Here is a 27,171-nt window from a genome sequence, read left to right as displayed (position 1 = left end):
GCTGCGCCCAAAGGCCCGAAGGTTTCTCTAGAAATTTCTTGATTACCAACCTGAAGAGAATATTAGATTACACCCTGCGAGTGGATTTGACTCCTTTGAGGAATTCTTAACCTCGGGACTCTTTTCTCTAGATTTCCATAACTTGACTTTGATGAAAAGTGTCGTAAAGCGCATTTTAATTCAATCCGTTCTTGTTTTCCTTTTTGCGATTGGCCTCACTTTACGTTTTCCCACCCGCCTTCCATAATATATTCCTTTTATATTCCTTTTTTTTTTTTTGGTTGGGTGGGGGGGGATTCCCAAACGTACTGATTAATTTTCAAAGCTCGAGGCAGCATTATCTAGTCTTTAGTAGTCTTGGAAATGAAAAAGGATGATCTCAAGTGAGACAACATCATGTTAAAATTTTTGTAGCTTTTCTCAGGGGATACAACATAAAACTGAGAGACAAAGTGGTCTCCCCCAGTATCGTCTTTTTTGGATGCAGCTCAGTGTACACATAGTGTCTTGGTTCGAGCGTGTCTTGAATACTACCTTTAATGGCACGGGGATAATGCAAACAGTGTCAACAAGATGGGTTCTCGCGCATAGGACAGCTTTTGCTTGTGTCACAAATCAGATTTGATATCACAAGTGGGCTTCCTGTCCCTTTCATTGATTTGTTAAAACAGAGGAACACATCAAAAACAGTGGTCACCAGCTCATGTGATGTGACTTCATGTTATACTAATAGCAGTACCAGGACAAAGCCCATTCCTTTGTGATGTCACCGTCACAAACATGTGGTGAAACAGTGTAACGGAAGAACTGATTTCTGGCGATGTGGAAGAGAAGTGGTGTTGGGGCCTCAGACGACAAGCGCAACAGATGGAATCAAGCAAGGAGAATAGTCATATGAAGACATTGATACATCATCAATATTGAATATCAAGCAATGGTGTTCATTTCAGGACATGTTATTTGGGGGTGGTGCTATAACATTTGTAACAAACCTTGATAGCGTGGCGAACTAACGGAGTGTTGTAGTTAGTTGTGGACTCCCTAGTTACTCAATCTAATCAGATCAACTCACGTGATCTTGACCCAAAATTATTTTGGGAACCAAAACTCGCTCAACATCACACCAGAGTAATAGCCAATGCATCTGGAGCAAAGATGGATCCGTACGATAGTGATTCTTCTGGGCTGAGTGATGATGATGCCCAGGGAGATTACACTGAGACCTCTGTTCTGCTTGGTTATGCCGCAGATGAAGAATCGGACGACACAGTCAGCCATATTGGTGGATGGCCGGTAGGGTTGCACCCTTTATGGCTTGTCTATAGAGTTACTGCTATTTGGGTTATATTCTGTGATGTTTCTTGGATCATCTATATAGTTCTGTACTTCAAGAATTACTTGTACCGTAACTGACTTGGCCTCTATAGACATGGCTTGACCCCTCTACCCCGCCCCCGGGCAATTTTGCGAAATGCAAATCCTGCAAAGATCCAATGCCACTGCTTCTTCAACTAAATGCTGATCTACCGGAGCACTTTCCAAATGACGAGAGATGGTTATACATATTTGGATGTACGAGACGAACTTGTAACAGGAGGCAAGGGAGCATACGAGCCTTGCGTGGAGTGAAAAAGCACAAAATCACGACCAACACTAAGAAAGACAAGAGAGAAGAACAAAAGCCAAAGGAGAAAAGGACACAAACAGAACCTCCAAAGCCACAGCAGAATATTGGAGCGGCCCTGTTCGGTGTTGCGCCCAGTTCTCCTAACACATCCGCAAACTCGAATCCTTTTTCAACATCGAGCACTTCCTCAGCGCCAATAAACCCCTTTGCTCAGCTCTCGTCGCCATCCACACTTGCGGCGATTCCTCCGCAAAAGCCAGTTGAAGAAACAACGCCAAAGGAAGAACAAAACCTCACCGAATCCTTCGCCGACAAAGTTCGCCTTTCCTCTCCTGCTGCTGCTGCTGCTCCTACGACGACGACATCTTCCACCCAAGCCTCGCAACTCGTCGGCCCTGCAGAACCATGGCCCTCACAAACCTCGTTTCCCACTCCATACCCGCAACACTTCCTCGACGCGGAATACGAAACCCTATCTCGCCCGTCCACTCCCAGTGTCCCTGCAAACGTACAAATATCGAGTTTCGACGACGAGGGATCCTCAGCGGTCGCAGGCGCAGAAGGAAAAGATACCTTCGAGTCGTCGCTAGACAAATCCTTCCTCAAGTTCTCAACGCGACTAAACCATAATCCAGAGCAGGTGCTTAGATATGAATTTCGCGGAACACCACTACTCTATTCTACCACCGACCCGGTGGGGAAGCTGCTTTCTCCATCGCTATCGTCATCTGGTTCGCATGTCAAGGTTGCTAGTTCGAATTCTGGAGTATCGTCAAAACTACCCCGATGCAGCCTGTGCGGGCGCGAACGGGTATTTGAGTTGCAACTCGTTCCACATGCCATAACTGTGCTGGAAGCAGGGAGAGAGGGAATTGGCATTGGGAAGGATGAAGGAGGAATGGAGTGGGGGACGATTATTGTTGGCGTCTGCAGTGGGAACTGTGGGCTGGACAGGGAGGGTGAGGTAGGTTGGAGAGAAGAGTGGGTGGGCGTGCAGTGGGAGGAGAGGGTTGCTGGAAAGTAAGGTTAGGGTCTGTTCTTGAGTATCGGAGGACCTTGTAGAGGGTCATCACAAAATCAGTATATGAAAATTGTTTTTCCTTGGTTCAGCTGGAAAGGACTCCGGGCTATTAAGGTGGAGTTTGAGGGGATTGGAATGACAAAATCAAATAGAATTTTTTTGGCTCTGAATTTTGATACCAGATGCACTTCATTTATATGTGCTGCATCTGATACAACCCAGACCAGGGCACACAACCGAAGAAATGAACCCTCCTGTAACGAAGCAAATCATTAGGAAACATAACCAGCTTTTGTCTACCGCCCTCTCATTTCATCAAGGCAAGCATGAAAAACCCAATTGAGAAAACCTTAGGCTTTAACAATGAACCAGCCGGGAAGAAAACCAAAAAAAAAAAAAAAAAAAAAGGCAAGAGATCACCCCTAAAATCAAGCCGGCTGCTCAAATCCCCTTCTCACCACTCTTCCAAACATCTCGATACCGACCTTCTCCCCCTTTACCTCTCCCCGGGCCTCATTCTCCTTATTCCGGGGAACTCTAACAATAACCCCATTCTCACCCTCCGCCTTACTCTTGTCAACCTCCCACGCACAAACGTCAACCACAAATTTCTCCAGCGTTTCCATGCCGCGCATATCCAACCATCCCATCAATACATCCGCGCCAATCTCGCGGAACGCCTTGCCAACCTCCACTGCGATCCGGATGCGGATCAATTCCTCGAAACCGGCAACGTCGGCAGTGAGATCAGCGTAGAGGTCGTCGGAGTTGAGGGTGGACCAAAAGGCGGTGTATTGCGCAGATTCGAGGAGCGTTGAGAGGTGGGTGAGTTTTTGCACAGCCTCGACGAAGTCGGCGGTTTGCATTGGAAGGTTGGCGGTGGTGGCTTGTGTGGGGGAGGTAGCGTAGGGTTGGGTATAGGCGGGGAGGAGGGCAAGGGAAAGGGAGAAAGCAGGAGAGGGGAAGACGGTGAGGGCTTTGGCGAGGATATTGGTGACTGTTTCGGCGTTGAGGAGGGGCGGATTGAATTGGTAGCTATTAAATGTGGGACTTAGCAGTCTGTCATGGAACATCAAGCAGGAGTGATAACAATCCAGAGAAAATGATCACGATATCAGAGGAATCCAATAAGTCTCCCCATTGTCTCATGTAGAGACGTAAGCTAATAGGAAACGTGAAAAAAAAAAGTATAAAGGTACTCATCATGACAAAGGACGACCAAACCGGGGAATCAGGAGAAAAAGAACTCACAGTTTCAACAATGCCAGATTCGCGTAGCAGTCAAATGTTCGATCTTCACACTGCTGCACAACATAGTCTTGAAACACAGCTGTTGTCTCTGGGTTGTATCTATCCAATCCATTCAGGATGGCGTCGATGTGCGCGGGGCGCGTCTTGCATTTGTCGAATGCTGCCATGGGGAATTGAAAATGGAAAAAAAAAGAAAAAGAAAAAGAAAAAGAAAGGTATCCCTAATTCTCAACCCGGTCCTTTTGGTTTCTTGCGTTTTTGGTGGCGTTTTCGAGAGCGGCGCTTTCTCCAACGATTTCCCAATCCGTGAGATTTAGGTCTCCCCTTTAAGTCGCGATGGGCGAGGCAAGTATGTGGTAGTTTCCTGCAAGTGTCCCGCTGACTTAAAACAAGTCTGGAAAACAGTGAAAATATCTATTCGAGTTTACGAAGAGGTCGTGGACACCTTCGTGAATTCCTCCGCCTTGACCGCTGCTTGCTATCGTCGTGGTGAACCGAGATATTTGACGTTGAGTTTGTGCTTTCTGAGCGGTTTACGAGGAGAAACTTTAGCCGACCACTGAAGGTTTACCCGGATTAATAAGCCGTCACGATTACTAATTAACTCAAAAATATCGTTGGACGTTTGCAGGAGAGGCACGTGATATTGGAATTTCGATTGCAATTGAAGGCATAAGAGCTACAGCAGAAAATTAAAGAGGAACCAGTTGCCCGAGCCTATCTAAAAAGCGCCGTGTTGTCATTTCACCGTACTTTTTTGTTTCCCATCCCGCATGTATGATGAGCAAGACGATGAAAATCAAAAAGCAGCAATGCCCACCCAAATCAAGAAAAAGTGAAAAAAATAAAGAAAAACCAGCAATGCACAGCATAACAAGACCAGTAAGGGAAGACAGAGGGATATGCCAGAGAAATATCGTTGCAAGTCCAGGAATAATAAAAGGAGGAACATTGTTGGTTGAGAGGCAGCATAAAAAAAAAAAATATCCCCAGAGAGCAACGGGCTATTGCGCTAAGTCGAATAACAGCAACGAGCAGGCAAATTCTTTGACCCAATGCCGGGCACGAGGGGACCCGGGAATATCATCGTCGGTAAAATGGCATAATCCCTTTCTGCATCTCATCATCGATTCGCCACCAGCATTAAGAAAATGAAAACAGTAAAAAGTAAACTCTATAATGAATTATCACTTCCCCAAACGCCCTGTTCTGACTATGCTTGATATGTTGATAATAGAAGGGCGGATAGTGAAGTGAAGGGTGAATGACGTTAATTCTGAGCCTAGGGTGGTAGGGCAGGGCGAAGAGACGAGTGGTGTGGAAGGCCGTTAGTCGTTATGCAAGCGTGCCATATTGAGTAACGTCGAAGATCGTGGCTCGACCAGATTATGAGACGGGGCTTGAAATCCTAGCAAAGGATATTGCTTTCACAGCCATTGGCGCTGGAAGGCATGTGAAAGGGGGTTGGATCGATCAAGAGGTAGGAGTTCGTAAAAGGGAATAGAGTAGTAAAACAAAGGCCCGTGATCCAGTCGTTCGAATCGGAAGCAGTAAGTAAACCGACGTAATCGAAAAAGGTTCGTTGAAAATGAAAAAGAGGTAGTACAGACGGGGGTATCATTGAGTATGGTACAAAAGTAAATTATGAAAAGTCATCAAAAGTTATGCGGCGTAATGTCGTCGATGAGAAATAGGAATAGGCTTGGGCACCGGAGAGTGTTGGCCCGGAGAATTGGGTGAATCGCATCGCATGCCTGAGTTGCTTGTGCCTCGTGCACCTTTCGGGCGTATTGGCACCTTGATACTTGGTGCAGCACGGCGCGGGAAGTATTCCTCGGTTTCTTCGCTCTCAGATTCCGGATTCAACCGATTCTCGGGAATTCGACTTCCTCCGAACATGGCTCCGAGCTGCTGCAGCAAGGCAACGAATTGGGCATGAAGCTCGGCGAAAATATATTCATTCCCAACAATTTCAGCAAGATTTCGAGCGCGGATCTGTCCAGCACGCCGAGGCTGTCCATCGGGATCGACGGTGCGGCCTGTGAGGAAAGAGGAAATAGGAGTGTAATTTCGTGGAGCTGTGTTACCTGCTCCGCTAGGTGTGCCTACGTCGCGCCGCTTCTCCTGCTCTTGTGATTTCTCTGCCGAGCTAACGAGGTTATTCGCAATGTGACTGAATACACGCCAGATTACTGGACTCGCCCGAAAAGCCCTTCCCGCATCTCGTCCTGCCAAGGCAACCAAGGCGTAACTGCGTCTCTTGCCTCTTGCCATGGGGTCCGGGAGACGAAAGACGTAGGCGATAGTATAACCCGTATCAGTGTCGCCAAATGAAAGTGGACCGGAGGACAAACCACGAGGTAGAAATTCGCAGCTTAGAGTACGGATCGAGGCACGCCGTAACAACGAGTAATCGGTGGGATTTGGCGGGCCCCGCATCGATAGATACGTCACGATGTGAGTATGGCACGAGGACTCGGAGGAATACGAAGATCGAACAGAGGTCGAGTTTGAATGGCGAACGTGGGAATCATGCGATGCGTCGTCAAAGCCAAACTGACTTCCATGGCAGGTATGAACGATCTCCCTGGACCTGAGGACCGGGCTTCCGTTTCTGCCCCGGCCATTCTCCTTGAGAGTGCCTGGTGCCCCGGGTGGAAGCTGCTTGCTGATGTCTTCTGGGATAGAGAGTCTGCAGCTGGCACAAGTATCGCCCTCGGCTCCTCCAAAACAGTTGAACTTCTCAGTGTCAACTTTGGTATACTGTCCGTTTAAAAACCATGGATGATTTTCGATCCTGGCAGTAGAGGCAGGCGCCGAAGATGTTGGAGAGGCGAGAGGTTCCAGGCTCCCGGAGCTTGCGCAACCGACAGATGAGGCAGTTATCGGCTGCTTGCCCGGCTTCACATCTCGTTCTGGGTCGCGTGGGTCGGAAGAAGGAGAGGTCCCGGGGTGTGAAGAGAGAGGGGTATCGTTTGGAGAGAGATCGCGCGAGTCAGGGTCGCACTGCGGACACGAGGTCGGAGCGACCTGCGAGCAGAGGATTGACGTCGGGCCATGGACTTCGCAGAAGTGCGTGAGAGATAGCTGTTGATGGGGAAAAGGTCAGCTCATCATATCGCCTTCCCCCACGGTGCATCCAAACCCGAACACGCTTTCGATAGAATGAATTCCAGGGTCTAAGATCAAACATCGCGACGCAGAAAAGGTAGAGATGTAGACAAGGCCGGCGGCTAGGCCGCAGTGACCCCAACATGACCGGATTAACGTGACAAGGCTATCTATCCAGATGACCTCATGAGACCAAAGCTCTTCGGTCTGATGCGGCGACACACCAAACAAAAACAACATAAGTAGCCACTGGGGCGATAAACAGAAGAGGTCAAAGCGAGACAGAAAAAGCAAGAAAAGAGACTTACAATGAAATCCATCTTTGCACAGAGCTGTCAAGTTAGGAGATGGAATTGAGTGCACAATGGAGGTCTTGTTCAGTGCAGACAGACATGCTTCTGAGGTTGAAGTGATGTGCCTATAGCATGCATTCAACAACCCTACAGGGTCGATAGTGACGATGATTGGGTGACTGAGGGGAAAGGAAGGGAGAGATGACGAGAAGGAGAGAGAGTGAGAGTGAGAGTGAGGAAATGCTGGATTGAGCCTTGGATGTGGAATCTCCCCAGGTTTTGCTTTGTTGGCAAAAAGGTAACTATCGAAGTGTTGTGAACAGCAGCACACTTCCCCCACCAGCCAGACGGGGGAGGTCTAATTGTTATGAAGGACCCCAGCGGTGGGCAGAAAAAGCAGAAGAGGAAGAGGAAGAAAGGAAAATCGAACAGGTCAGGTTATACAAGGTAGATGTGCAATCACAGGGAGAGAAAGAGGGATATACGGAGGACATAGATCGGAATCGTCTCGGGGCCTGCCCTTGGTTAGCCAACAACACACGCCTCTGCAGACTGGGCCCCAGAGTTTAGGAGCAGCTCTGTGGAGTGAGTCCAAGCCGAAGGTTAAATCCCGCGAAGAAGGAAAGAAGAAAAATGAGAGAAAAACCGTAAATAATAATAACAATAATTCGCTATCCGAACACGTCTTACGCCGCGAGATACATAATTAAATAATAATAATAATATGATTATCCCCTCCCAAGGGATCTGACGGGAGCCCGTCGACATGCATGTCTGTGTTTCCGGGCGGTAGCATGCACGGCATCGATACATGATGATACTTTTGGCCAGCACGGGAGTTACACGATGGTATGGATGTCGCATCGTCATCTTGTTCCCAGCCTGTCTCAGCATGGACGCGGATTCCCCATCATGCAACTCTCGGCATCTCGCCCAGGAAGATGGATTTCAAGCCCAAACGGCGACGACGCATAATAGTGTTGGTTCCCATTGGCCGGGCAGCGGCGAAAAAAGGGCCAGACTCGTCCCTGAGCAAAAAGGATAATATTCCAAGGTTTGGCGAAGAGCCCACCGAGCCCCAAGACGCTAGCAGCTGTTAATTAACTTGCTTACGGAGAAGTCTCCCTGAGGTTGAACTCGAACATCGAGAATGGGACACGGTTAAGTTCTGGGTATCCACCTTCGCCTGGGATCTTCGGGTTTGTCAGTTACATACAGGCTTGGTCGAGCGCCAAAAAAAAAAAAAAAAAAAAAAAAAAAAAAAAAAAAAGGGGGAAAAATGAAAGAGCTTCCAGAAGACAATTCCCGGGTTCACTTCGATTGCCATGTCGGTGGCAGGGGAGCCAGCAACTTGTCTCTACATCTGCGAATGTCTGTACCCTGGATCTCGTCCGCCTGAACCACAGTGTCCTGTGATGACATTTGTACATACATGTACCCCGTACATACAACACACACGGAGTGCATCCATTAGTGTGCACAATGTTTCATAGTGCCAGGTTGAGAAGTGTTGACGCGGTGGCTTGCAGCGTCGCTTCGACGGCGCAAAGCGCTTTAACAGCGGAGCAGAATGTACTCCGGAACTACAAGTTGACATTTAATTATTACTCTGTATTCGCCCTGCAGCAGTCACTTTTCTTAAACCGAACATGATACGCATATCCCCAGTCACTAATTGGCTCAACACGTTCCTCGCACCAATCTACGAAGGATAGCATCGGGACACTGCACATCGTAGTGCACGGAATGATGGTTTCCCCGGCGTGCACTTCTTAGCCGCAGTCGTAGGACGCCATCTCTTTGTATTCCACCCCTCCATTCCGTTGTTTCGTCCATCGAGGGGTTTGCTGTGTTTCCGAACACGGCGCAGCGCTCCTCACAATGAAAAACAGCATGCTCTGAGAAGTCAATCACGGTGCGTGAGCGACAAAGAAAAAGCCGATTGTAGGGCTGGTAGCGTCCGTTGCAATCCGACAACACAATTTCCCAACATTAATCATAAGTAATAATCAGGGGCCGGGATGCGAGAAGAGCTGGACGCTTGCTCATCACAACAAGCTTTGCCGTCCATCCACTCCACGTTTCCATCGAGACCGGCAGGCGGATGAAAATTTTTGCTCGTCCTCGTGAAGGAAGACGAGGACGGAGGAGAAACGGGAGGGAAAAAAAAAAAAAAAAAAACTCTTTTCTTCCTTCCTGCAGTCATTTTATTTTGGCTTTCCACTTGCATATGCAACTGCGGGACAACCGCTGCATAATCGATCCCCCGATTTATTATCACCATCGACGTAGCCATTCCTTGTGCGATCGCAAGGCAGACCGTCACTTTCTCAACACAATCCCCGCCGTCCAACCTCGGGTATCTTACTTTATATGCACGTCTATGACGAAATTTATTACAATCCATTCGTATGTTCGGCTTTCAAATACCTAAGGCGCCTTCTTGAAGGAATGTTCTGTGTCGTCCCCTTGTTCAACCATCCCTCACATTCCAGAAAGTCTTGGGGGAGTGTAACACTGGTAACAGGATGGGTGTTGACAAGGATCTTCCATGTGTTCACCTGCAGAACAGTTCTTTTTCCTTGCCCTCTCCCCCTTCCTAAGCAGGGGTTGCCTGCTCAACAACCTCAATGTTGCACATGGTGTGAAAACTTGGGGAACCTGGGGTTGAAGATTTTTCCTTCTCTTCGGACCGATTCCTCTATTAATAACTATTTCATTTCCATCAGCCCAAATTGAGATTTCACGTAAACTGCAGAGGACCAAGTGGGATGCGTCAAGAAGAGACGCCAATTCCGCACTCTTGAGCTAACCATTCATACTGACTGCTACTAAGGCGGAAGGATACTCTCGGCAGAGAGTGTGATACCAGCCGGCATCTACCAGGAACGGCTAGAAATCATTAAAGGAACGTGTGTTGGGCTGCGGGTATCCCTGTCAGAGGTCCTCCGTGGAAATCTTCTAGAAGGAATGTCAGGAGGATGAAAGCCAAGAAGGGATCCTCCCTGGCTAGTTCACTATGTAGCTTGACTAAATTCGCTTGCTCAATTGTTCACCACCAGCGCCGCGGAGGGTACTCCGTCGTGGGTTACTCGCTGCATCATCCGACACTTCGCACGACAGCTGTGTCGTTGCTCAATTCCTTTTGATTGTGGAAACCGATTGAGCGACTCTCGGCCATTATTTCCGAGAAAAGGGCTTCTTTGAAAAGGGGTGAATTTCTCAAGTTATTCCAGGTCTGCGCAACTCGGCTGTCGCTGAAACCACGTCGCGTGGCATTGGTTCTGAAACATGGCGTCCGTCGATCTGGTGCGAACTCAGGTCCCAAATTTAGTTACCGACTCAGTAGCTAGCGAGCTGAGCGCTTCGTGCCACGAAGCAGCTCAAAACTAGCTAACTGCTCGGAGTTCTTATCGACTCGTTGGTCAGTCATCGATACTCCGTACCGTGTACGGAGTACGGAGTACATACTTCATGCTGTAAAACGTTGCGTCGAAGCCATCCCCTGAAAACACCTGAAATAAGCGCATGGACACCAAGAGAATATCGTTATTCCAGGAGTCCTAATTCATATCCATGTGGTTGGTAACGATATCCCGAGTGTTGGACAAAACACGAGCAGCCTGAAAGCATGGTCACACAGATTCGGCCTGCTAAGGATTGCACGACTGGCTCCGTATTCTCAGGGCCTCGGCACATTTTTACCTCCTGGCTGGTGCTAGCTCGCAGGAGTTGAGGGCTGGACTTGCTCCGATACAGCAAAAACAAGTCGTTCATCCGAGGATGGTCTTTTTGCGAAGAGCGGCAGAATATGATGAAGCTCATGCTTTTCTAATTCTCATAGCTAGCGCACCCGGGGCGAAAACCCGATGCCGATCCATGGGTTTTCCACACACCCGAGTCTGGGTCACGACCAACACCATCATCACGCTCTCCTCTGTATCAGACGTACACATCACAGCAGCAGCATAGCATATCCCATCTCTAGCAAAAACAAAACGTGCTTCAGGGCAGGGGAAACTCGGTTCTAAGTCCCAACTAGCTTGTCGTCCTCATGAGTCTGGCCTTTTGAAAGTCGTTCGTCGGCTCACGGTCCCACCACAACCCTATGTATGGCCCACGCGAGCATGATCTCTTCATGGACGGAAAATATTTGGTAGAAGTGGGCCACGCTTACCGTACATAACTCTTGTGTCTCCTTACAGACCCCCGTGCCGTCCGGGTATTCGCTGCCGACACGTTGGATAGGGAATCTCGATGCGATTGTAAAGAATACTCTAGTTAAAAAGTACGCCTTGCGGACCCACGATCGAGAAGAAAGTGGGTAAGGTATGCGCAGCGTTTCTTTCCTTTTTTTTTTTTTTCCAGCAGAAAGACAAAAGTACTGGATAGTTATCCCGAGAGATTTTGAAAGCAAAAGGTTCTGATTTGTCCGCTGGCTTCCTGGTGCTTCCGCTGCGTGGAGATCCCTTTCTTGGACCGTTTCTACATGGCTCAATGCGCCTAAATCCCATCCGACGTGTCTTCTCTTCCTGAATTTTACAGCCGTGATGGATTCATCCATCCCTCCGGAAAAGAACTGCTACAAGGTTAGCCTGAGAAACCTCAGGAATCGAATAACTTTTCGGACAAATTTTGCTTTCCCTAGGGAAATGTCGGGAGCTAGTTTACATGGTTACTGCAAAGGAATCAACCCTTTGGGCATCCATCAACCCTTGACTCCGAGCATGTACACCTCAAGTACCCCAAAGTACTCTGTACCGGATCAGATTCAAGTGCAATTGAATCTCGCTGGCAGCGAAATTCCGGACTACTGACGCCGTCGGATGTCCAGCGTGCTGCCCGACGACAGGCCTGGCTGCCCCTCCCCCGCATCGTGATGACTGCGCTGCGCTCATCCCGGCGGCCGCCTGGAGGCTCAAAACCGCCCAGTACATCAGCCGTCTGGTGAATGCCATTGGTCTGGCTCTCCTCTGCCCTGGTCAAGGATTCTTGTCTCTCACAACAAGGTCGATATGCCTCACGCCCTTCACCGCTCTTTTCTTTCTGCTGTTTCTTCAAGTTGTACACGAAGCACGTTCCGCTTCCCCAGCTCTCTGGCCGCACGACTAGCCTCCGGGTAAATTTAAGGGATTGGCCGGAATACGATGCCAGGCAAAGAGGAAAAAAAAAAGAAAATCCCGGATTTTTTTCCCCGTTTGCCATCCTGCAGGGAAACGTGACATAAAGAGGAATACCCCAGCAAATACCGGCTATCTCCGTCTTACTGTGGATGTTTCCAGTCCAGATCCTGCTGCTGCCGACGTTGACTGCATATAATGCGGGTTACACGGCTCCCTTCACCCAAACTACCCGCGAGGAAATGAACGGCTCGATGCCGACAGTCTGGCCTTGATGCCAACGTCCACGCCGCTACCCTCCTCCCGGCCCATTTACACGGTCTCCATCCGCCCGAGGGCCTGTTTGACAAATGTTGGACATATTTTAACTTTGGTAGGGGAGAACAGAAAGAACCCATCGTCCCCGAGGCTTCAGGCAATGCCACGTCTTGTCTTGATTCCAACGTCGCTGCATGGAGGTTCGTGTGTGCTGTTGGCTACCCAACCAACAATCCCATGTGCGCTTCGGAACAAGAGTGAAATGCTGGTGAGATAGGCATTGACAAAAGATACAGCGCAGAGGGGAGGGGGAGTTCAACCTTCTCGTTCGCTAGATGCTATTCTTAGGCGTGAAACAACTCTTTTGTTCCGTTAGACGACAGGCAGCCTTAGCTCTCGTAGGTCGTTAAGAGACACACGCGCGGAATCTTGTTGGCCCGGCAATGACTCAAATCACGGAGGCACTGATTCCGCACCTGCCGTGCTTCGTTTTACTATTTTCTTCTTCTCTGTTCCCTTTGCCCTGTAGTTGCTTGTTATCCTCCCGGCATATAATGGTCGACAAGAGTAATAACTCTGTAGGCCTCACGCCCCAGATGAACACTGCTTCGCTGAGTCAATTTTTTCACATACTGCAAGTCCTGACACAAGTATCCGATATGAAACCTCGCACATGATGCCTCCACTGCTCGGCATCCCGTGTCGGGACATGTGCAATGTCAGATAAATGACGTGCATGTGCAGTAGCCTGCCGCTGCACGATGTGGCTGTAAATTCAAGGGAGAGGGGGAAAAAGCAAAGAAAGGAAGCACGTCACGATTCGTGTTTCACTCTTGGAGGCGAACTGAAAGGCCAATAGGCGTGAATCGCGCGCGATATTCGAGGACGACAATTGTTTACCTAGGTCACTGGACCTGGCCAACCACACAATGCTATTATCTTACATGTGTTTAAATGGCATTGGAGGTGATGGGGAATAGGTGATGGCTGGCAGTTTGGAGACTAGTTTGCACATTGGCTCACTCGGTGATGATCGACATATTTCCGAGGCCCATGACTTCCATAGCAGTCAGTCATAAAACGTATACGGCAGGATTGGTGGCCAACGAAGAGTTACCTCCTCTTGACCTCCGGATATTTTTAGAAGACACCCTGATGGCACCCAATTGACATGGCATGTAGTCATTATTCTCTTGGTCGACAGCGAATATGTCGAAGCCATCATGGCAAAACCTCTCTGTAGTGCACTCAATAACCTAGCATTCTCTGTGATAGCCTAGAAGTGTTCACTCTCCCCATCAGACCCTCCATCCTGTCCAGGTTTCGTTACCTTCCATAACCTCCCGTTTCTCTGCTTTTGCTTCTTCACTCCCTGCCTGGCCACGGTCATCCACGGCGCGCCCCTCGTCGCTCTACGAACCCGCTCTGCTGATCTCCTAATTTTGTCCTCGTACTCCCTTAGTAATTCCGAATCATCAGACTCTGCTTTAACCTCCGCCCTTCGTTCTCTGACTTTGCGCTGCGCCGCCCTGGCAGCAAAATACTGTTCACTGAGAGCCCAATTGGGATTATCCAGGTTCCCCCGAACAAGGATGATACGGTGACCACGGGCAAGGGCACTGTGGAGCGACTTGGGAGGGATGGGAGTGATCAAGTGGATGGTTTGTGACTGAATGTCGATGGAGCGCACGAGAGCGAGACCGAGGGAGTATGATGATGCCGGATCTAGAGGGTGACAGGTTCCGCTGCCAATAAAAAGGTACGGCAGGTTCGTATGTGGTACTTGTGTGATGAGCGGATGTGGTGAAGACGATGCGATCGCTGAATCAGCATCGTTCATGGGAGCGTCTTGGTCCGGATCGGAACGGTTTGCGGCGTATTTGTGATGATGAGTGTCTACTGTCGCCGTGGCCGTATCAGACGACTTGGGAAGTGCATCCGAGTCTTCGACGGCTACGACGCCGACGAGGGAGCCATCTAAGAGATCTTGAAGACGATCCGGTTCGTGATGGAAGCCAGTCACCATTATGCCAAAGATACCTGGATTTTCTCCGGAGTAGCTGACGCTCATAGTCCGATGGTGTTGGATTGGCAGATCGGACCAAAACGGTATGTTTGCATCATTCTGCAACACGTGGAAATAGGACAGCACCTGCATGGAGCGCAACTGAGCACTCGACCTCGTTGCATACTCTGTAGGCTGTGATGGAAGTGCAGTAACCGGTACCCCAGCTTCAGATGCCGCTTCTCGTAGAGGGAAAATAACTTCCTCGGGGCCTTGTACGCTCATATATACTACATCCGAAAGGTCAAGAGACCTTATGAACCAGGTAGCAATCTCCAGACCTTGACCGAAAATCCACCCAGGGTAGTTTATCACCACTGGGCACAGGGGATAACTCTGGAGAAGAACCCGATACCTATTCAGCAGGTCCATCACACACAGCACATAGTGATTTGGGTCGTATTTCGGCGATGTAGCTCCAATATGATGCGACTTGACAATGGATCCGTCGTCCGGTGATACCAAGACCGGGTGTGAGAACGAAGGCCCAAGGACCGGCCTTCGAAGGTGAGCCAAATACACTTCGCCTGGTGGTGAAAATTCTGGCTGGCCAGGATCCAGATCTATGTAGGCAACGCCATCACTTGAAGAAGCTTTGTCATTCTGGGGTGGAATTTGGCTGAGTAGATGGTTCACGAGATACTTGTTGAATGTGGACTTCCCCGAACCTTTGGGCCCGCAAGTCATGACTCGAAGTTGGGCTCCGCGACTAGACAGGGCTTTAATGGCCATACTCCATTGCTTGTCAAAATGAAGCGGGCGGAGGTGACGTTTGAAGGGGTCTTCGGAAGAAGAGTGAAGCTAATATATGTTAGCGTTCGAAATTCACAGAGAGCGTACGAAATTTTGGTTCTTTACAATCGAGAATGACCTTCCGGAGCTGGTGGTCAGACTGTTTCCTGAGGAAGCCTGTTTACCGCTCCATATTCGACGATACAAATCAGACACATGTCGAAGATATGGCAAACCATTGCGACAAGAACTGATCTCGATCTCTGCATATCCGTCCACGCCGGCTACTGTCTTGATAACTGGTAGGGAATGAGTCGATGGGGCGTATACCCTATATATCTGAGTTGAGGGAGGTAATTTGGCACCAAAGATGCTCACAACTCCCCGTTTAATCCACAAGTCGTATTGGCCCAAGACAGTTATGGTCTATCCGTTCGATCAGCAACACAGTGTAGACGATAATCGTGGTATGAACGTACTGTTTTCTCCCTCAGACGAATACAAATGGTATCGTTGGTTTTATATAAAACATCCTTGTTGGAAATAGCTCCTTTTGACAATAAGAAATTTTCGTAATTCTCGCGGCCGCTGACTTCAATCTCGTCGCTGCTTTCTTCTTAGTGAATGTATGGGGAGTGCATGGAATAACATAGCAAGGTACACCAACCTCTGCTCACCGCTGCTGGTAACGCCACCATCATCCTCGACTAAAATTCCCGATTTGTCGTCGTCTGTAGACCTGGTTTGTTCTTCAATGGAGGCCGCAATCGTCGATTGGGATCGGTTGCTCTGCCTCTTGGGATTCCTGATAACAACCTCAATTTTGCTCTTCACCGCAGGATAGCTCGGTAGATCATCCGCCAGCGACGGCTTTGATCGTTTCAAAGGGGGTTCCCCTTCAGATGCTGATATAGGCTTGGAAACGGAGGATCGCGTAGATACAGTAGCGTTCTGCTGGGCCCTCCTCCGGGCCGCGATGGCGCTGACAGCTGCCGAACAGTGGTCAGCTTACATTTTTTCTGCTAGAAACTGAATCATATTAATGGCCTACCCAATACTGGCTGATCACCCGCCTTCCTTTTCATCTCTGCAGCAATTTGCTTTTTAATCTACTGCAATGGATCGTGCGGCTTGCTGGAGGATTTCCTCCCAAATGCGCCGGTGGTCCGTGCGCAAGCTCCCAAAAATTCTCAAATTTCAGATTCAAAAGATTTCGATCTACGGAGGACAGCGTTTTGCGGACGCTGACGGCAATTTGATATAAGTATACATGACACTATCTGCTAAGGAATGGACTGAATAAGCGTCAAGTCTGTCTAGACGGTTTTTTGCCTGATTTCTTGTCTCAATCCATACCACTATGAAGGCGGCCATAAGTCAAGAGACTGTCACGGACAGCGACAGTTCGAGCAACGACAGTACGAGTGATAGCGAATCTGAAGCACAGGTGCCATCTAAGACGCCGGTCCAAAAATCCACTTCAAACCCCAAATCGAAGCAAATGCCGGAACGGGCGCAAAGTTCCTCTGAGTCGAGTAGCGAATCAAGTTCACCTAGTTCGGGTTCCGAATCCGAATCCGAAATCCAGGAGATCCAAAAAAGCGCAATACCCAAGAACTCCTCCGAGAAAAGAGTTACAATTGCTGATGGGTAAGAGCTCAATGTTCCCGCATGGGTTTCGTCGCTAACACCGGCGTAGGCACGCGACGGAAGCTATGATACCTGTGAAGCCATTTCGCCCGCCTGAAGGATTTCAACTAGTTCAGAAATCGTCTTTGCCGCCATCCAAGCTTGCGGATGCCTTCTCCGACCTTACTGGTAAACAATTATGGCATATCACCGCCCCCGCCGCTGTCCCTGTTTCATCGATCAAGCAGCTCGCGCTGGACGCAGTCGCAACCGGAGAAACTATCCTGACACACAAGGGAGTCGATTATCGTCTTCGGGAAGATCAAATAGGCGTCGAAAGAACTAAAAGCTTACTTCTTCCTGAGAAATATGGCAACAGTTATCGTCGACAGCGATTGGATGTCGCGCAGACATTTCACGTGGAGCGTGTTGTTAGGCCTCCTGGTCAGGGATCAGAATCGCAGATTGAAGCGTTAAAAAAGAAGACGAAGCCTTTACCCTCACAGCCGAAGAATTTGCGAATGCGCTACATACCATTCGGCTCGTCTTCAGCTCAACTGGAGGGGGACGTTGGCACAGATGACTCTGAGATGGAGGTTACATTTAAGGAGCCTCGAGGAGGCCATATTGACGGAGAGGCTAAGAAGAAGAAAAAGAGAAAACATACGGATGTCGACGGCTCTATACACGTGCAAGATCCTGAGCCCCAATCTCAAGCAGCTTTACCGCGCAAGAAGTCTAAAAAGTCACATAACCATGATGACGCCGCGCATCATAAACAAGAATCGGGATCGCTTGAAGGGAGTAAGCGTGGCAGATCTCAGAAGTCGGGGACACAAAAAAGCATCAAGAAGCACAGAGATGAAACCAGCCAGGAACGCAGAGCTCGAAGAGAGGAAAGGAAACGAAAAAAGGAAGAGAAGAGCTGCGCAGAGTAGTGAGGTAGATGTCAACGAAATTATGTCTAATGTAGTCCGTTCCGATCCAGTCGCCTGTACATAACAGCATGCGGGCTTCTTTTCGTATTCAATTTAATTGTAGATGGATGTCCATGCAGGTCGGAGCACCTGGAGAAGCTACTTATAGCTATGTAGATACTGCCTAGATATCCCAGTTTCGAATCCAGGTCCGCCTGTATACATGTCAGTGACGGCACGCATTGAATATGCCGATTGCACTGCTCGAAGCACGCCATCGGTGGTGCCAAGAAGACCAATTCTTGCGAGTAACTCCGGCCACTCAGTACTCCGTATTGTTGGTGATTTTTGGCGGGGAAAAGTTTTTGCCCAACAATCTCCGCAAGCAAAATCTCGCCGCCCACAACTTTTCTCTTCGTGCCAATTCCCTCAACCCATACCATTGAAACAAATTGAACCTCTTCCTGTTAGGCAATTAGAGAGAAAAGATCATTGATCAGATAACCATCATGCCTACATACGCTCTTTCACAGGCCCACAAGGACGTGAGTGCAAACGACCCCTCCGAGGGAGCTCAAAAGTCCCCGATGACTGACAATGTGTGCAATAGCAACTCGAGAAGTCTCTCGTCGAGACTGATCCTGAGGTTTCTGAGATCATGGTATGAGATCCTCCCTCCTTTTCTTTCTAATTCTGTGGAATCTATTTCTATTGCTTGATGCCACCCTCAAACGGAGCACACACTGAGTCACGGGTACAGAAAAGAGAGATCCAGCGCCAGAGGGAGTCGATCGTCCTCATTGCCTCGGAGAATGTCACTTCTCGTGCTGTTTTTGATGCCTTAGGGTCTCCCATGTCCAACAAATACTCTGAGGGCTATCCCGGAGCTCGTTACTATGGTGGTAATCAGCACATCGATGAGATCGAGATTCTGTGCCAGCAGAGAGCTCTCAAAGCCTTCAATTTGGATCCCGAGAAATGGGGTGTCAACGTGCAGTGTCTCAGTGGTAGTCCTGCCAACCTGCAAGTCTATCAGGCTCTGATGAGGCCTCATGATAGACTTATGGGCTTGGACTTGCCCCACGGAGGTCATCTGAGTCACGGATACCAAACTCCTCAGAAGAAGTATGTAAATTCTACTCCTCATCAACCGAGTTACTTACCGATCTAACTATCTAATAGGATCTCTGCAGTCTCCACCTACTTTGAGACTTTCCCCTACAGAGTTAACCTTGAGACGGGCATCATTGACTACGACACCCTCGAGGCCAATGCTCAGCTGTACCGACCAAAGTGCCTTGTTGCTGGAACATCAGCATACTGCCGTCTCATCGACTATGCGCGCATGCGTAAGATCGCCGACTCCGTTGGAGCTTACTTGATTGTCGATATGGCTCATATTTCTGGATTGATCGCCGCCGGCGTCATCCCGTCCCCATTCGAGTACGCTGATGTCGTCACTACCACCACTCACAAGTCTCTCCGTGGTCCCAGAGGAGCTATGATCTTCTTTAGAAAGGGCGTGCGAAGTGTTGACCCCAAGACCGGCAAGGAGATCATGTACGATCTCGAGAACCCTATCAACTTCTCCGTCTTCCCTGGTCACCAGGGCGGCCCTCACAACCACACTATTACTGCCTTGGCTGTTGCTCTCAAACAAGCTGCTACTCCGGAATTCAGACAGTACCAGGAGCAGGTTGTGAAGAACGCCAAGGCTGTCGAGACCGAATTCAAGCGTCTCGGCTACAAGCTCGTTGCCGACGGAACCGACAGCCACATGGTTCTCTTGGATTTGAGGCCCAAGGCTCTTGATGGCGCTCGTGTCGAAGCTGTCCTTGAGGCTATTAACATTGCTTGCAACAAGAACTCCATTCCCGGAGACAAGTCCGCCTTGACCCCATGCGGTATCAGAATCGGCGCTCCAGCCATGACCAGCCGTGGCATGGGTGAGGAGGACTTCAAGCGTATCACCCGATACATCGACCGTGCAATCAATATCTGCAAGGACATCCAGGCTGGTCTTCCCAAGGAGGCCAACAAGCTCAAGGACTTCAAGGCCAAGGTTGCCACCGGTACCGTCCCGGAGATCGTTGATCTCAAGAAGGAGATCAGCGAATGGGCCAGCTCTTTCCCTCTTCCAGTATAAACTGCCCGATGCAGTTTTTAATTTTCTTCTAGTGTTTTCAGTGTGGTGCTTGGGGTTGTTTGCATGATCTTTGGTATTCAAAAAAAAAAAGGGAAATGGGGTAAAATCTTCAACGTCGTTTACGAATATGGCATGAGCGCACGGTATGGATTTTCAACAAGCAATCCATAGTATTGGGTGGCAATCACTATGTCTTTTTATTAATTTCTTATTTTTTTTCTATTTATTTTTATTTTTATTTTTTTGGTGCGGTGGATTGGATGTAGTGGAGGAAGGCTTGCTCAGAAGTCACATCAAGGCTTCGGTATTTCCAAACTGCTCGATGATATCGCAAGTAATAATTCCTCGGAATCACTCTCTGCACAATGCTGTCTTAATCATGCAAGTAATGGGGTGGTGTACTCCGTAGTTTTTTTTCTTTTTTCTTTCTTTTCTTTTTTTTTTTTTTTTTTTTTTTTTTTTTAGCTCCTGGCCCTTTTTGTGTCCGGGTAAAACTCCAAAGTTCCTAGACTTCGTACGGAGTAGACATCACAATAACGCCCCCGCGAGGTCTCGCATAAATTCAAACCCTCCAATATCGTAAAAAATACGCCCATCACTGCCCGTTGATGACATCTCTACTCCTCCGACCAAAATCCTGGATAACATCCCGTAACCGCGCAATCTTCTGCTCGAGATGCTTGATCTCTTCCTCCTGCTCCGCAACCGACCTGTTTATGTCGGGCAACTCTTCGATAGCGCTCCTGGCCTTTTGAATCCGTATCTTCACCGTGCTCGCTCCCGTGGTGAGTGCGCGGGGGTCGAGTGAGTGCATTTCCGTCGCGTCGATGCCGGCGGTGGTGAGGAGAGATGATTCGCCGAGTGCACTGGTTGCATCTGGGTTCGTTGCAGCGGCTTGCTGCGCGTGCGGCGGGGTGGAAAGGAGACGGACGAAGAGGGCGTGGAGTGGTGGCAGAATGTCGAAAGTTTGCGGCGGCGGGAAGGGCACCGTGGGAGTGGTTTCGGACGGGGACATCGGGTCCTGCGGGGCGGCGGGAGTGTTGGCTGTAGTATTGGCAGTAGTCGAATGGGTGACAGGAGTTTTGTGTGCTGGGGAGGGAGCAACGGGAGAATGTTTGGCAGACATTTTTGTCGATGGTTGGCGTGGGCAATTCTTCTTGCGGCGGGAGAGGCTGTTTTATCTAACTCATGCTGCACTGCATGCTTGGTGGAAAGAAGACACAGGGTTTAAGTGTAGTTTGGTCTGTGGTTGTATGGCACCCTGGGTGAAGCACCGTTGATGGGCTGCTTGCTGGTTTCACCACCGAAAAATGGATGGATGGATGCCGGGATGTCGCGAGCAAAGAGTGACGTCGACCCCTGCAAGGCCGCTCCCTAGCGCGTCCCCGGCCGGAAGGGCAGCCCCTCCCCCACCAAGAAATCAATTATCGTCTCTTCGCAGTCACAATAATTGAGATATATTTTTTTTGACTCTTTCGCTCTCTCTCTCTCTCTCTCTCTCTCTTTTTCTTCTTTTTTCTTTTTCTGGGATATCTATCGGGCGAAGAGATCTCGCGTCTAGCTATTTCAATCTATTTAACAGGAAAACTTGACTGGCTCCTGCCTGTTCACCATGACCAAAGTTGATCAGAAGGTTGCATTGAGTGAGCCCCTCCAATTGAATGTGTCTTTCTTATTGTCCTAGAATTCTACTAATATTTTCCTCGTCTTTAAGTCGTCATCGATGGTTGGGGAGTTCCTGGGCCCCAATCCCCTCCCGAGGGCGACGCCATTGCTGCCGCCGAAACCCCTGTGATGTCCTCTTTTGCCGACCCGAAAGCGAAAACCGCTCAGGGATACACTGAACTCGATGCTTCGTCCCTTGCGGTTGGCCTACCTGAAGGATTGATGGGGAACAGCGAAGTCGGTCACTTAAACATTGGTGCCGGCCGTGTCGTATGGCAGGACGTTGTCCGTATTGACCAGACCCTGAAGAAGGGGGAGCTGAACAAGGTTCAGTCCATTGTCAACACATTCAATAGGGCAAAGACCGGAAATGGGAGACTGCACTTGCTCGGCTTGGTGTCTGATGGAGGCGTTCATTCGCATATCAACCACTTGGTTGGACTATTGAAGGTCGCTAAAGAGATGGAGATCCCAAAGGTTTTTATCCATTTTTTTGGAGACGGAAGAGACACTGATCCAAAGAGCGGAGCGGGTTACATGCAGCAGTTGTTGGATAGCATGAAGGAAGTAGGAATCGGTGAATTGGCAACCGTGGTTGGGCGGTACTTTGCCATGGATCGTGACAAGAGATGGGACCGCATTGAGGTCGCCATGAAGGGCATTGTCTTGGGAGATGGAGAGGCCAGCGACGATGCTGTCAAAGCGATCAACGAAAGATACGAAAAGGGCGAGACCGATGAATTCTTGAAGCCCATTATCTTTGGAGGTGATGAGAGGAGAGTCAAAGGTACCGTACCCAACTTACCCATTCCTGGGTCATGGCGCGACTCTAACTGTGACTCCAAAAGACGACGACACTCTCTTCTTCTTCAATTATCGTTCCGATCGTGTTCGGGAAATCACCCAGCTTCTAGGTGACTACGATCGTTCCCCAAAACCGGACTTCCCGTACCCCAAGAACATCGCCATTACCACCATGACCCAGTACAAGACCGACTATACTTTCCCAATTGCATTCCCGCCTCAGCACATGGGTAATGTCCTCGCTGAATGGCTGAGTGTCAAGGGGCTCAAGCAATGCCACATCGCTGAGACAGAAAAATACGCCCATGTAACTTTCTTCTTCAATGGAGGAATCGAGAAGCAGTTTGAGGGTGAGGACCGGGACTTAATCCCGTCACCCAGGGTCGCAACTTATGACCTAGACCCAAAAATGAGTGCAGCTCCCGTCGGGGAGAAGATGGCTGAAAGAATCGCGGAGAAGAAGTATGACTTGGTAATGAATAACTTTGCACCACCGGACATGGTTGGCCATACTGGCGTGTACGAGGCAGCTATTCAAGGTGTTGCCGCAACAGACAAAGCCATCGGACGGATCTTCGAATCGTGCAAAGAGAACGGATACATCCTCTTCATCACTGCGGATCACGGGTAAGCTTTTTCATAATATAAAAGGTTTGCCTCCCATGCTAATTTCAAACTATAGTAATGCCGAAGAAATGAAGAACGGCGATGGTTCCCCAAAGACCTCTCATACCACAAACAAAGTCCCATTAGTCATGGCCAATGCTCCTGAAGGATGGAGCTTGAAGGAAAAGGACGGAATTTTGGGTGATGTTGCGCCTACCATCATTGATGCCATGGGCATTGAACAACCGAAGGAGATGAGCGGAAGCAGCTTGCTTATCCGCAACTAGACGAAAGATTTTAGATTCAAAAAACACGCGTATAGCGTGAAAGATCAAATTCATTAGTCCGAGGTTAGATTGGGAGCGGAGGTGTATTTGTAGTAAACTCTGAATCAATAGATTCGCTTGCAATAAAACAAAATACTTTCATCTTGAGTTAGCTGGTCGTTTTCTTCCGTTATTGACCACTAAGGGCAATCCTGCGAATAAAAGATCATAGGAAACGCCAGGGCCACTTCGGAGCAATGGCGACGAGAGCCCCTACAATATGCTGATGCCAACCGGGTTGCCCACTACGTCATACAAGGTGAGACTATCGGCCATTAGTTCTTCATATACCTAGATCGATACGGCCAACATATGCCTCATCCTAACAACATGATAAACATGCCACCATGAAGGGATACGACCTTGCAGGCCTCCGGAGGAGTTAGGGCGAGTTTCTCGAGATTGGGCGGTATTAGCATTCAGGAATAAGAAATCAGCGTATCGCACATCAGTGCTGCGTTATCTCATGCAGAAGCTGCACTGGCTTGTTGCTGCATCTGCGTTTGAAGCCGAATAACCTATAGCAATTTAACAGTTAACATTCCAGAGTGATGATTTCTGCACTATCACCGAAAGACACTATCCTCCCACATACCTCTGCTTTTTTCTTCTCGCTTTTCTCTTCAATATCAGCAATTTGACTCTCAATCCGTTTTCTAGGGACGCCCAACGTAGGCATTGTTGATTAGCCTCAGGAACATAAGCCAATCTGGAGGCTGGACATGACATACATTTCCTTCTCAATAAAGTCCAACCGTCCATCGACCGCCATTACAGCATCGGTCTTATCTTGCTTTAACAACACTGGCCCAATAAGCTTGTATATATTTGCATCATCGTCAAGGGTAGCGAACTCCTGTTATCTCGACATTAATTATATGTTTAGCATCCTAGTTCGTTTCACAACGGAATAAAATAAATGCCCCAACCTTCTGTACGCTCTTGTTTTCTTGCTGCTGGGCTTCGAGCTTTTCGCGCGCCTCGACGACCCCTTGGAGCTCTGGTGGAAGGATCACGGTGAGTTTGGGGCACGTTTTGAAGGATTGGGATACTGACCTAGTTGAAGCTTCTGATACTCGTCAGTGAGGGCTTGAAGTTGCTTCTGAGAATCGGCCATTGTCCGGTTTTTTCGTCTGGGCAAGTATCACTGCGTATGTGGACTTTCTGCGGTGTTGGCTTGGGCGACTGCGGATAATGGAATAGCTCGGGCAAAATGTAGATACATGGTTGCAGCATGGCAACCAGCACTAGCGGGGTGACATCGCAACTGACATGGTTCTGCACATTCAACAAAACACCCTGTATCCCATGAAACATCTTCTTCAGTCACCACTAAAAGCTCTTGATCTTCTTATCCAAGACTCTAAATCACCTTTAAAAGCTATCTGCAACCTTGACCCACATCATGCCATCCAACTAAAGCATCACCAGTGATCAAACCGCACCAGCTTTACACCACCACTTGCCTGTCTCACTCCACCACTTCGAATCCTTTCCCTGGCCTACACTTCCGATCACACAACAGGCTTCACTCTCCACCAACATGAGCAACACCGACTTCCTCGGCCGTGCCATCGACACGGTCAGAAAAGCGATCGAGCATGACAATGCGGGGGAGTACGAAAAGGCCTACCAGACGTACTACTCCGCCCTCGAGCTTTTCATGCTCGCTCTAAAATGGGAGAAGAATCCTAAATCGAAGGAAATGATTCGCGCCAAGACGGGGGAGTACATGGAGAGAGCGGAAAAGCTGAAAAACCACTTAGCGGGGACAGACAATAGGAAGAAGCCTAGCGCGGTGGGCGCGAATGGGAAGGTAGCGCATGGGAGTGGGAAAGGAGGGTGAGTTACACCTATCGGTTCTCTGTGCCTCTTGTAAAAGAGTTCCTGGAAGAGGATCTGACGGGTGTTTGGCGGATAGGAAAGACGACGACGACGATGACGCCGACACGAAGAAACTACGGGGTGCACTCGCGGGCGCTATCTTATCGGAGAAGCCTAATGTGAAATGGGAGGATGTTGCTGGTCTTGATGCGGCGAAAGAAGCGCTCAAAGAAGCGGTCATATTGCCCATTAAGTTCCCAAATCTTTTCACGGGAAGACGCCAGCCATGGAAGGGAATATTACTCTACGGCCCTCCAGGCACTGGCAAGTCGTATTTAGCAAAAGCGGTTGCGACAGAGGCAAATAGCACATTTTTCAGCGTGAGCAGTAGTGATCTAGTTTCAAAGTGGATGGGTGAGAGTGAGAGGTAAGCCTCCAGCCATAAATGGTCCGGATTCGGCTTTAAGCTAATCTTTTCTGGGAAACAGACTTGTAAAACAATTATTCAACATGGCAAGAGAAAATAAGCCAGCGATTATATTCATTGACGAGATCGATGCCCTCTGCGGGCCTCGTGGAGAAGGGGAATCAGAAGCATCCCGCCGAATAAAAACCGAATTACTTGTCCAAATGGACGGCGTCGGAAATGATACGAAGGGAGTATTGATCCTTGGTGCAACAAATATTCCCTGGCAATTAGATATGGCTATTCGACGAAGATTTCAGCGCAGGGTGCACATCAGTTTACCCGATACGGCCGCACGAATGAAGATGTTTATGCTGAATGTTGGCTCGACACCATGTAAATTGACGCAAGCGGATTACCGAGCGCTAGCCGAAATGACGGAGGGCTATTCTGGTAGTGATATCAGTATTGCAGTCCAGGATGCTTTAATGCAGCCTGTGAGAAAGATTCAGTCAGCTACACATTATAAGAAGGTTTGCATTCCCTTTTCCTCCTAACTGATATGTAACCCATGCTAAAGGAGCATAATAGGTTCTTTTAGACGATCAAGAAAAGCTTACCCCGTGCTCTCCAGGCGATCATGGGGCGATTGAAATGTCCTGGGTAGATGTTGATGCTGATAAACTTCTTGAACCTCCCCTTTTGCTAAGGGACTTTGTGAAAGCCGTTAAATCCTCCAGGCCGACAGTTAGCGAAGAAGATCTGGAAAAAAATGAAGAATGGACGAAGAAGTTTGGCAGCGAAGGTGCCTAATTTTGCAAGCTGTGGGATTGGATTGTGGCGTTGTGTTAACATGTGGTGTGATGCCATAGATCCCATGCGTTCTGGGCGTTGATTGTTTTACCTGGAGGACTGCAAGCGTTATTTATCAACCCCTCTGAAGACATTAAATATAATGCTTCAAAACTGCCCTGCCCCTTTGTCATTACAATTCCTCTATATTTTGAACTTGCCTTCCCCCCTGATTATGATAATGAGCGGTGTTTATAGTCATGCCATGGTCATTCTTGTTATCCTGTTTAAAAATATCTAGCTAGTGTAATGATTAGATAAAGTAGCCGGTATACATGCCAAGGGGCTGAGAATCGAGGGAATCTAACTGGGCATATCAATGGCATTTTGAGATGGGTGGCTACAACGTGTTTGTTTATTTTCCGTCCCTCTCGGCGGCAAAGCATGTGGTAGCCGGGCCCAGGGCTCAAATCCTCAGGTGATTGCTATTTTGTAACTTATGGGCATTTGTTCGAGGCGTACGGCCGTAATATAAGGTTTTTGGACGGGGGGATTCATCTCCCGTTATTATAGAGGTG

At 48.8% G+C, this 27,171-nt stretch overlaps 10 protein-coding genes across 10 annotated transcripts; 5 read left to right on the top strand and 5 right to left on the bottom strand.

Annotated features, from left to right (window-relative positions):
* The first annotated feature begins 1,146 nt into the window (after window positions 1–1,146).
* On the top strand, window positions 1,147–3,683 carry D8B26_001345 (uncharacterized protein). The gene is made up of 2 exons (XM_003065360.2): window positions 1,147–1,293; window positions 1,428–3,683. The coding sequence occupies exons 1-2, from the start codon at window positions 1,156–1,158 to the stop codon at window positions 2,649–2,651; spliced, it is 1,362 nt and encodes a 453-aa protein (XP_003065406.1). The 5' UTR covers window positions 1,147–1,155; the 3' UTR covers window positions 2,652–3,683.
* D8B26_001344 (uncharacterized protein) lies at window positions 3,077–4,314 on the bottom strand (the record flags this gene model as incomplete). The annotated part of the gene is made up of 2 exons (XM_066123512.1): window positions 3,900–4,314; window positions 3,077–3,683 (listed from the first exon to the last, which is right to left on the bottom strand). Exons 1-2 carry the CDS (start codon window positions 4,064–4,066, stop codon window positions 3,077–3,079), a joined length of 774 nt encoding a protein of 257 aa, XP_065979586.1. The 5' UTR covers window positions 4,067–4,314.
* A 221-nt stretch (window positions 4,315–4,535) lies between these two features.
* On the bottom strand, window positions 4,536–7,654 carry D8B26_001343 (uncharacterized protein). The gene is made up of 2 exons (XM_003065358.2): window positions 7,319–7,654; window positions 4,536–6,986 (listed from the first exon to the last, which is right to left on the bottom strand). The coding sequence occupies exons 1-2, from the start codon at window positions 7,328–7,330 to the stop codon at window positions 5,562–5,564; spliced, it is 1,437 nt and encodes a 478-aa protein (XP_003065404.1). The 5' UTR covers window positions 7,331–7,654; the 3' UTR covers window positions 4,536–5,561.
* Window positions 7,655–13,901: 6,247 nt separating this feature from the next.
* On the bottom strand, window positions 13,902–16,563 carry GRC3 (Polynucleotide 5'-hydroxyl-kinase grc3; the record flags this gene model as incomplete). Its single annotated transcript, XM_066123511.1, has 5 exons — window positions 13,902–15,547; window positions 15,605–15,904; window positions 15,958–16,084; window positions 16,146–16,467; window positions 16,530–16,563. The coding sequence occupies 5 exons, from the start codon at window positions 16,561–16,563 to the stop codon at window positions 13,958–13,960; spliced, it is 2,373 nt and encodes a 790-aa protein (XP_065979585.1). The 3' UTR covers window positions 13,902–13,957.
* Window positions 16,564–16,702: 139 nt separating this feature from the next.
* D8B26_001341 (uncharacterized protein) lies at window positions 16,703–18,155 on the top strand. The gene is made up of 2 exons (XM_003065356.2): window positions 16,703–17,128; window positions 17,178–18,155. Exons 1-2 carry the CDS (start codon window positions 16,839–16,841, stop codon window positions 18,043–18,045), a joined length of 1,158 nt encoding a protein of 385 aa, XP_003065402.1. The 5' UTR covers window positions 16,703–16,838; the 3' UTR covers window positions 18,046–18,155.
* A 255-nt stretch (window positions 18,156–18,410) lies between these two features.
* SHM2 (Serine hydroxymethyltransferase, cytosolic) lies at window positions 18,411–21,469 on the top strand. Its single transcript, XM_003065355.2, has 4 exons — window positions 18,411–18,569; window positions 18,635–18,685; window positions 18,785–19,149; window positions 19,207–21,469. The coding sequence occupies exons 1-4, from the start codon at window positions 18,534–18,536 to the stop codon at window positions 20,168–20,170; spliced, it is 1,416 nt and encodes a 471-aa protein (XP_003065401.1). The 5' UTR covers window positions 18,411–18,533; the 3' UTR covers window positions 20,171–21,469.
* Window positions 20,634–21,469, bottom strand: D8B26_001339 (uncharacterized protein). Its single transcript, XM_003065354.2, has one exon. It carries the CDS (start codon window positions 21,294–21,296, stop codon window positions 20,766–20,768), a length of 531 nt encoding a protein of 176 aa, XP_003065400.2. The 5' UTR covers window positions 21,297–21,469; the 3' UTR covers window positions 20,634–20,765.
* Window positions 21,470–21,653: 184 nt separating this feature from the next.
* On the top strand, window positions 21,654–24,093 carry D8B26_001338 (uncharacterized protein). The gene is made up of 4 exons (XM_003065353.2): window positions 21,654–21,813; window positions 21,885–22,622; window positions 22,684–23,266; window positions 23,322–24,093. Exons 1-4 carry the CDS (start codon window positions 21,783–21,785, stop codon window positions 23,530–23,532), a joined length of 1,563 nt encoding a protein of 520 aa, XP_003065399.2. The 5' UTR covers window positions 21,654–21,782; the 3' UTR covers window positions 23,533–24,093.
* On the bottom strand, window positions 24,036–24,794 carry D8B26_001337 (uncharacterized protein; the record flags this gene model as incomplete). The annotated part of the gene is made up of 5 exons (XM_003065352.2): window positions 24,628–24,794; window positions 24,501–24,571; window positions 24,303–24,427; window positions 24,167–24,227; window positions 24,036–24,089 (listed from the first exon to the last, which is right to left on the bottom strand). The coding sequence occupies exons 1-5, from the start codon at window positions 24,686–24,688 to the stop codon at window positions 24,036–24,038; spliced, it is 372 nt and encodes a 123-aa protein (XP_003065398.2). The 5' UTR covers window positions 24,689–24,794.
* Window positions 24,795–24,934: 140 nt separating this feature from the next.
* VPS4 (Vacuolar protein sorting-associated protein 4) lies at window positions 24,935–26,998 on the top strand. The gene is made up of 4 exons (XM_003065351.2): window positions 24,935–25,413; window positions 25,493–25,822; window positions 25,884–26,334; window positions 26,393–26,998. The coding sequence occupies exons 1-4, from the start codon at window positions 25,115–25,117 to the stop codon at window positions 26,612–26,614; spliced, it is 1,302 nt and encodes a 433-aa protein (XP_003065397.1). The 5' UTR covers window positions 24,935–25,114; the 3' UTR covers window positions 26,615–26,998.
* Window positions 26,999–27,171: the final 173 nt, after the last annotated feature.

Source organism: Coccidioides posadasii, chromosome 1 (genome assembly GCF_018416015.2).
Source record: "Coccidioides posadasii str. Silveira chromosome 1, complete sequence".
Lineage (NCBI taxonomy): Eukaryota > Fungi > Ascomycota > Eurotiomycetes > Onygenales > Onygenaceae > Coccidioides > Coccidioides posadasii.
This window is presented reverse-complemented; position numbering and strand designations above follow the sequence as displayed.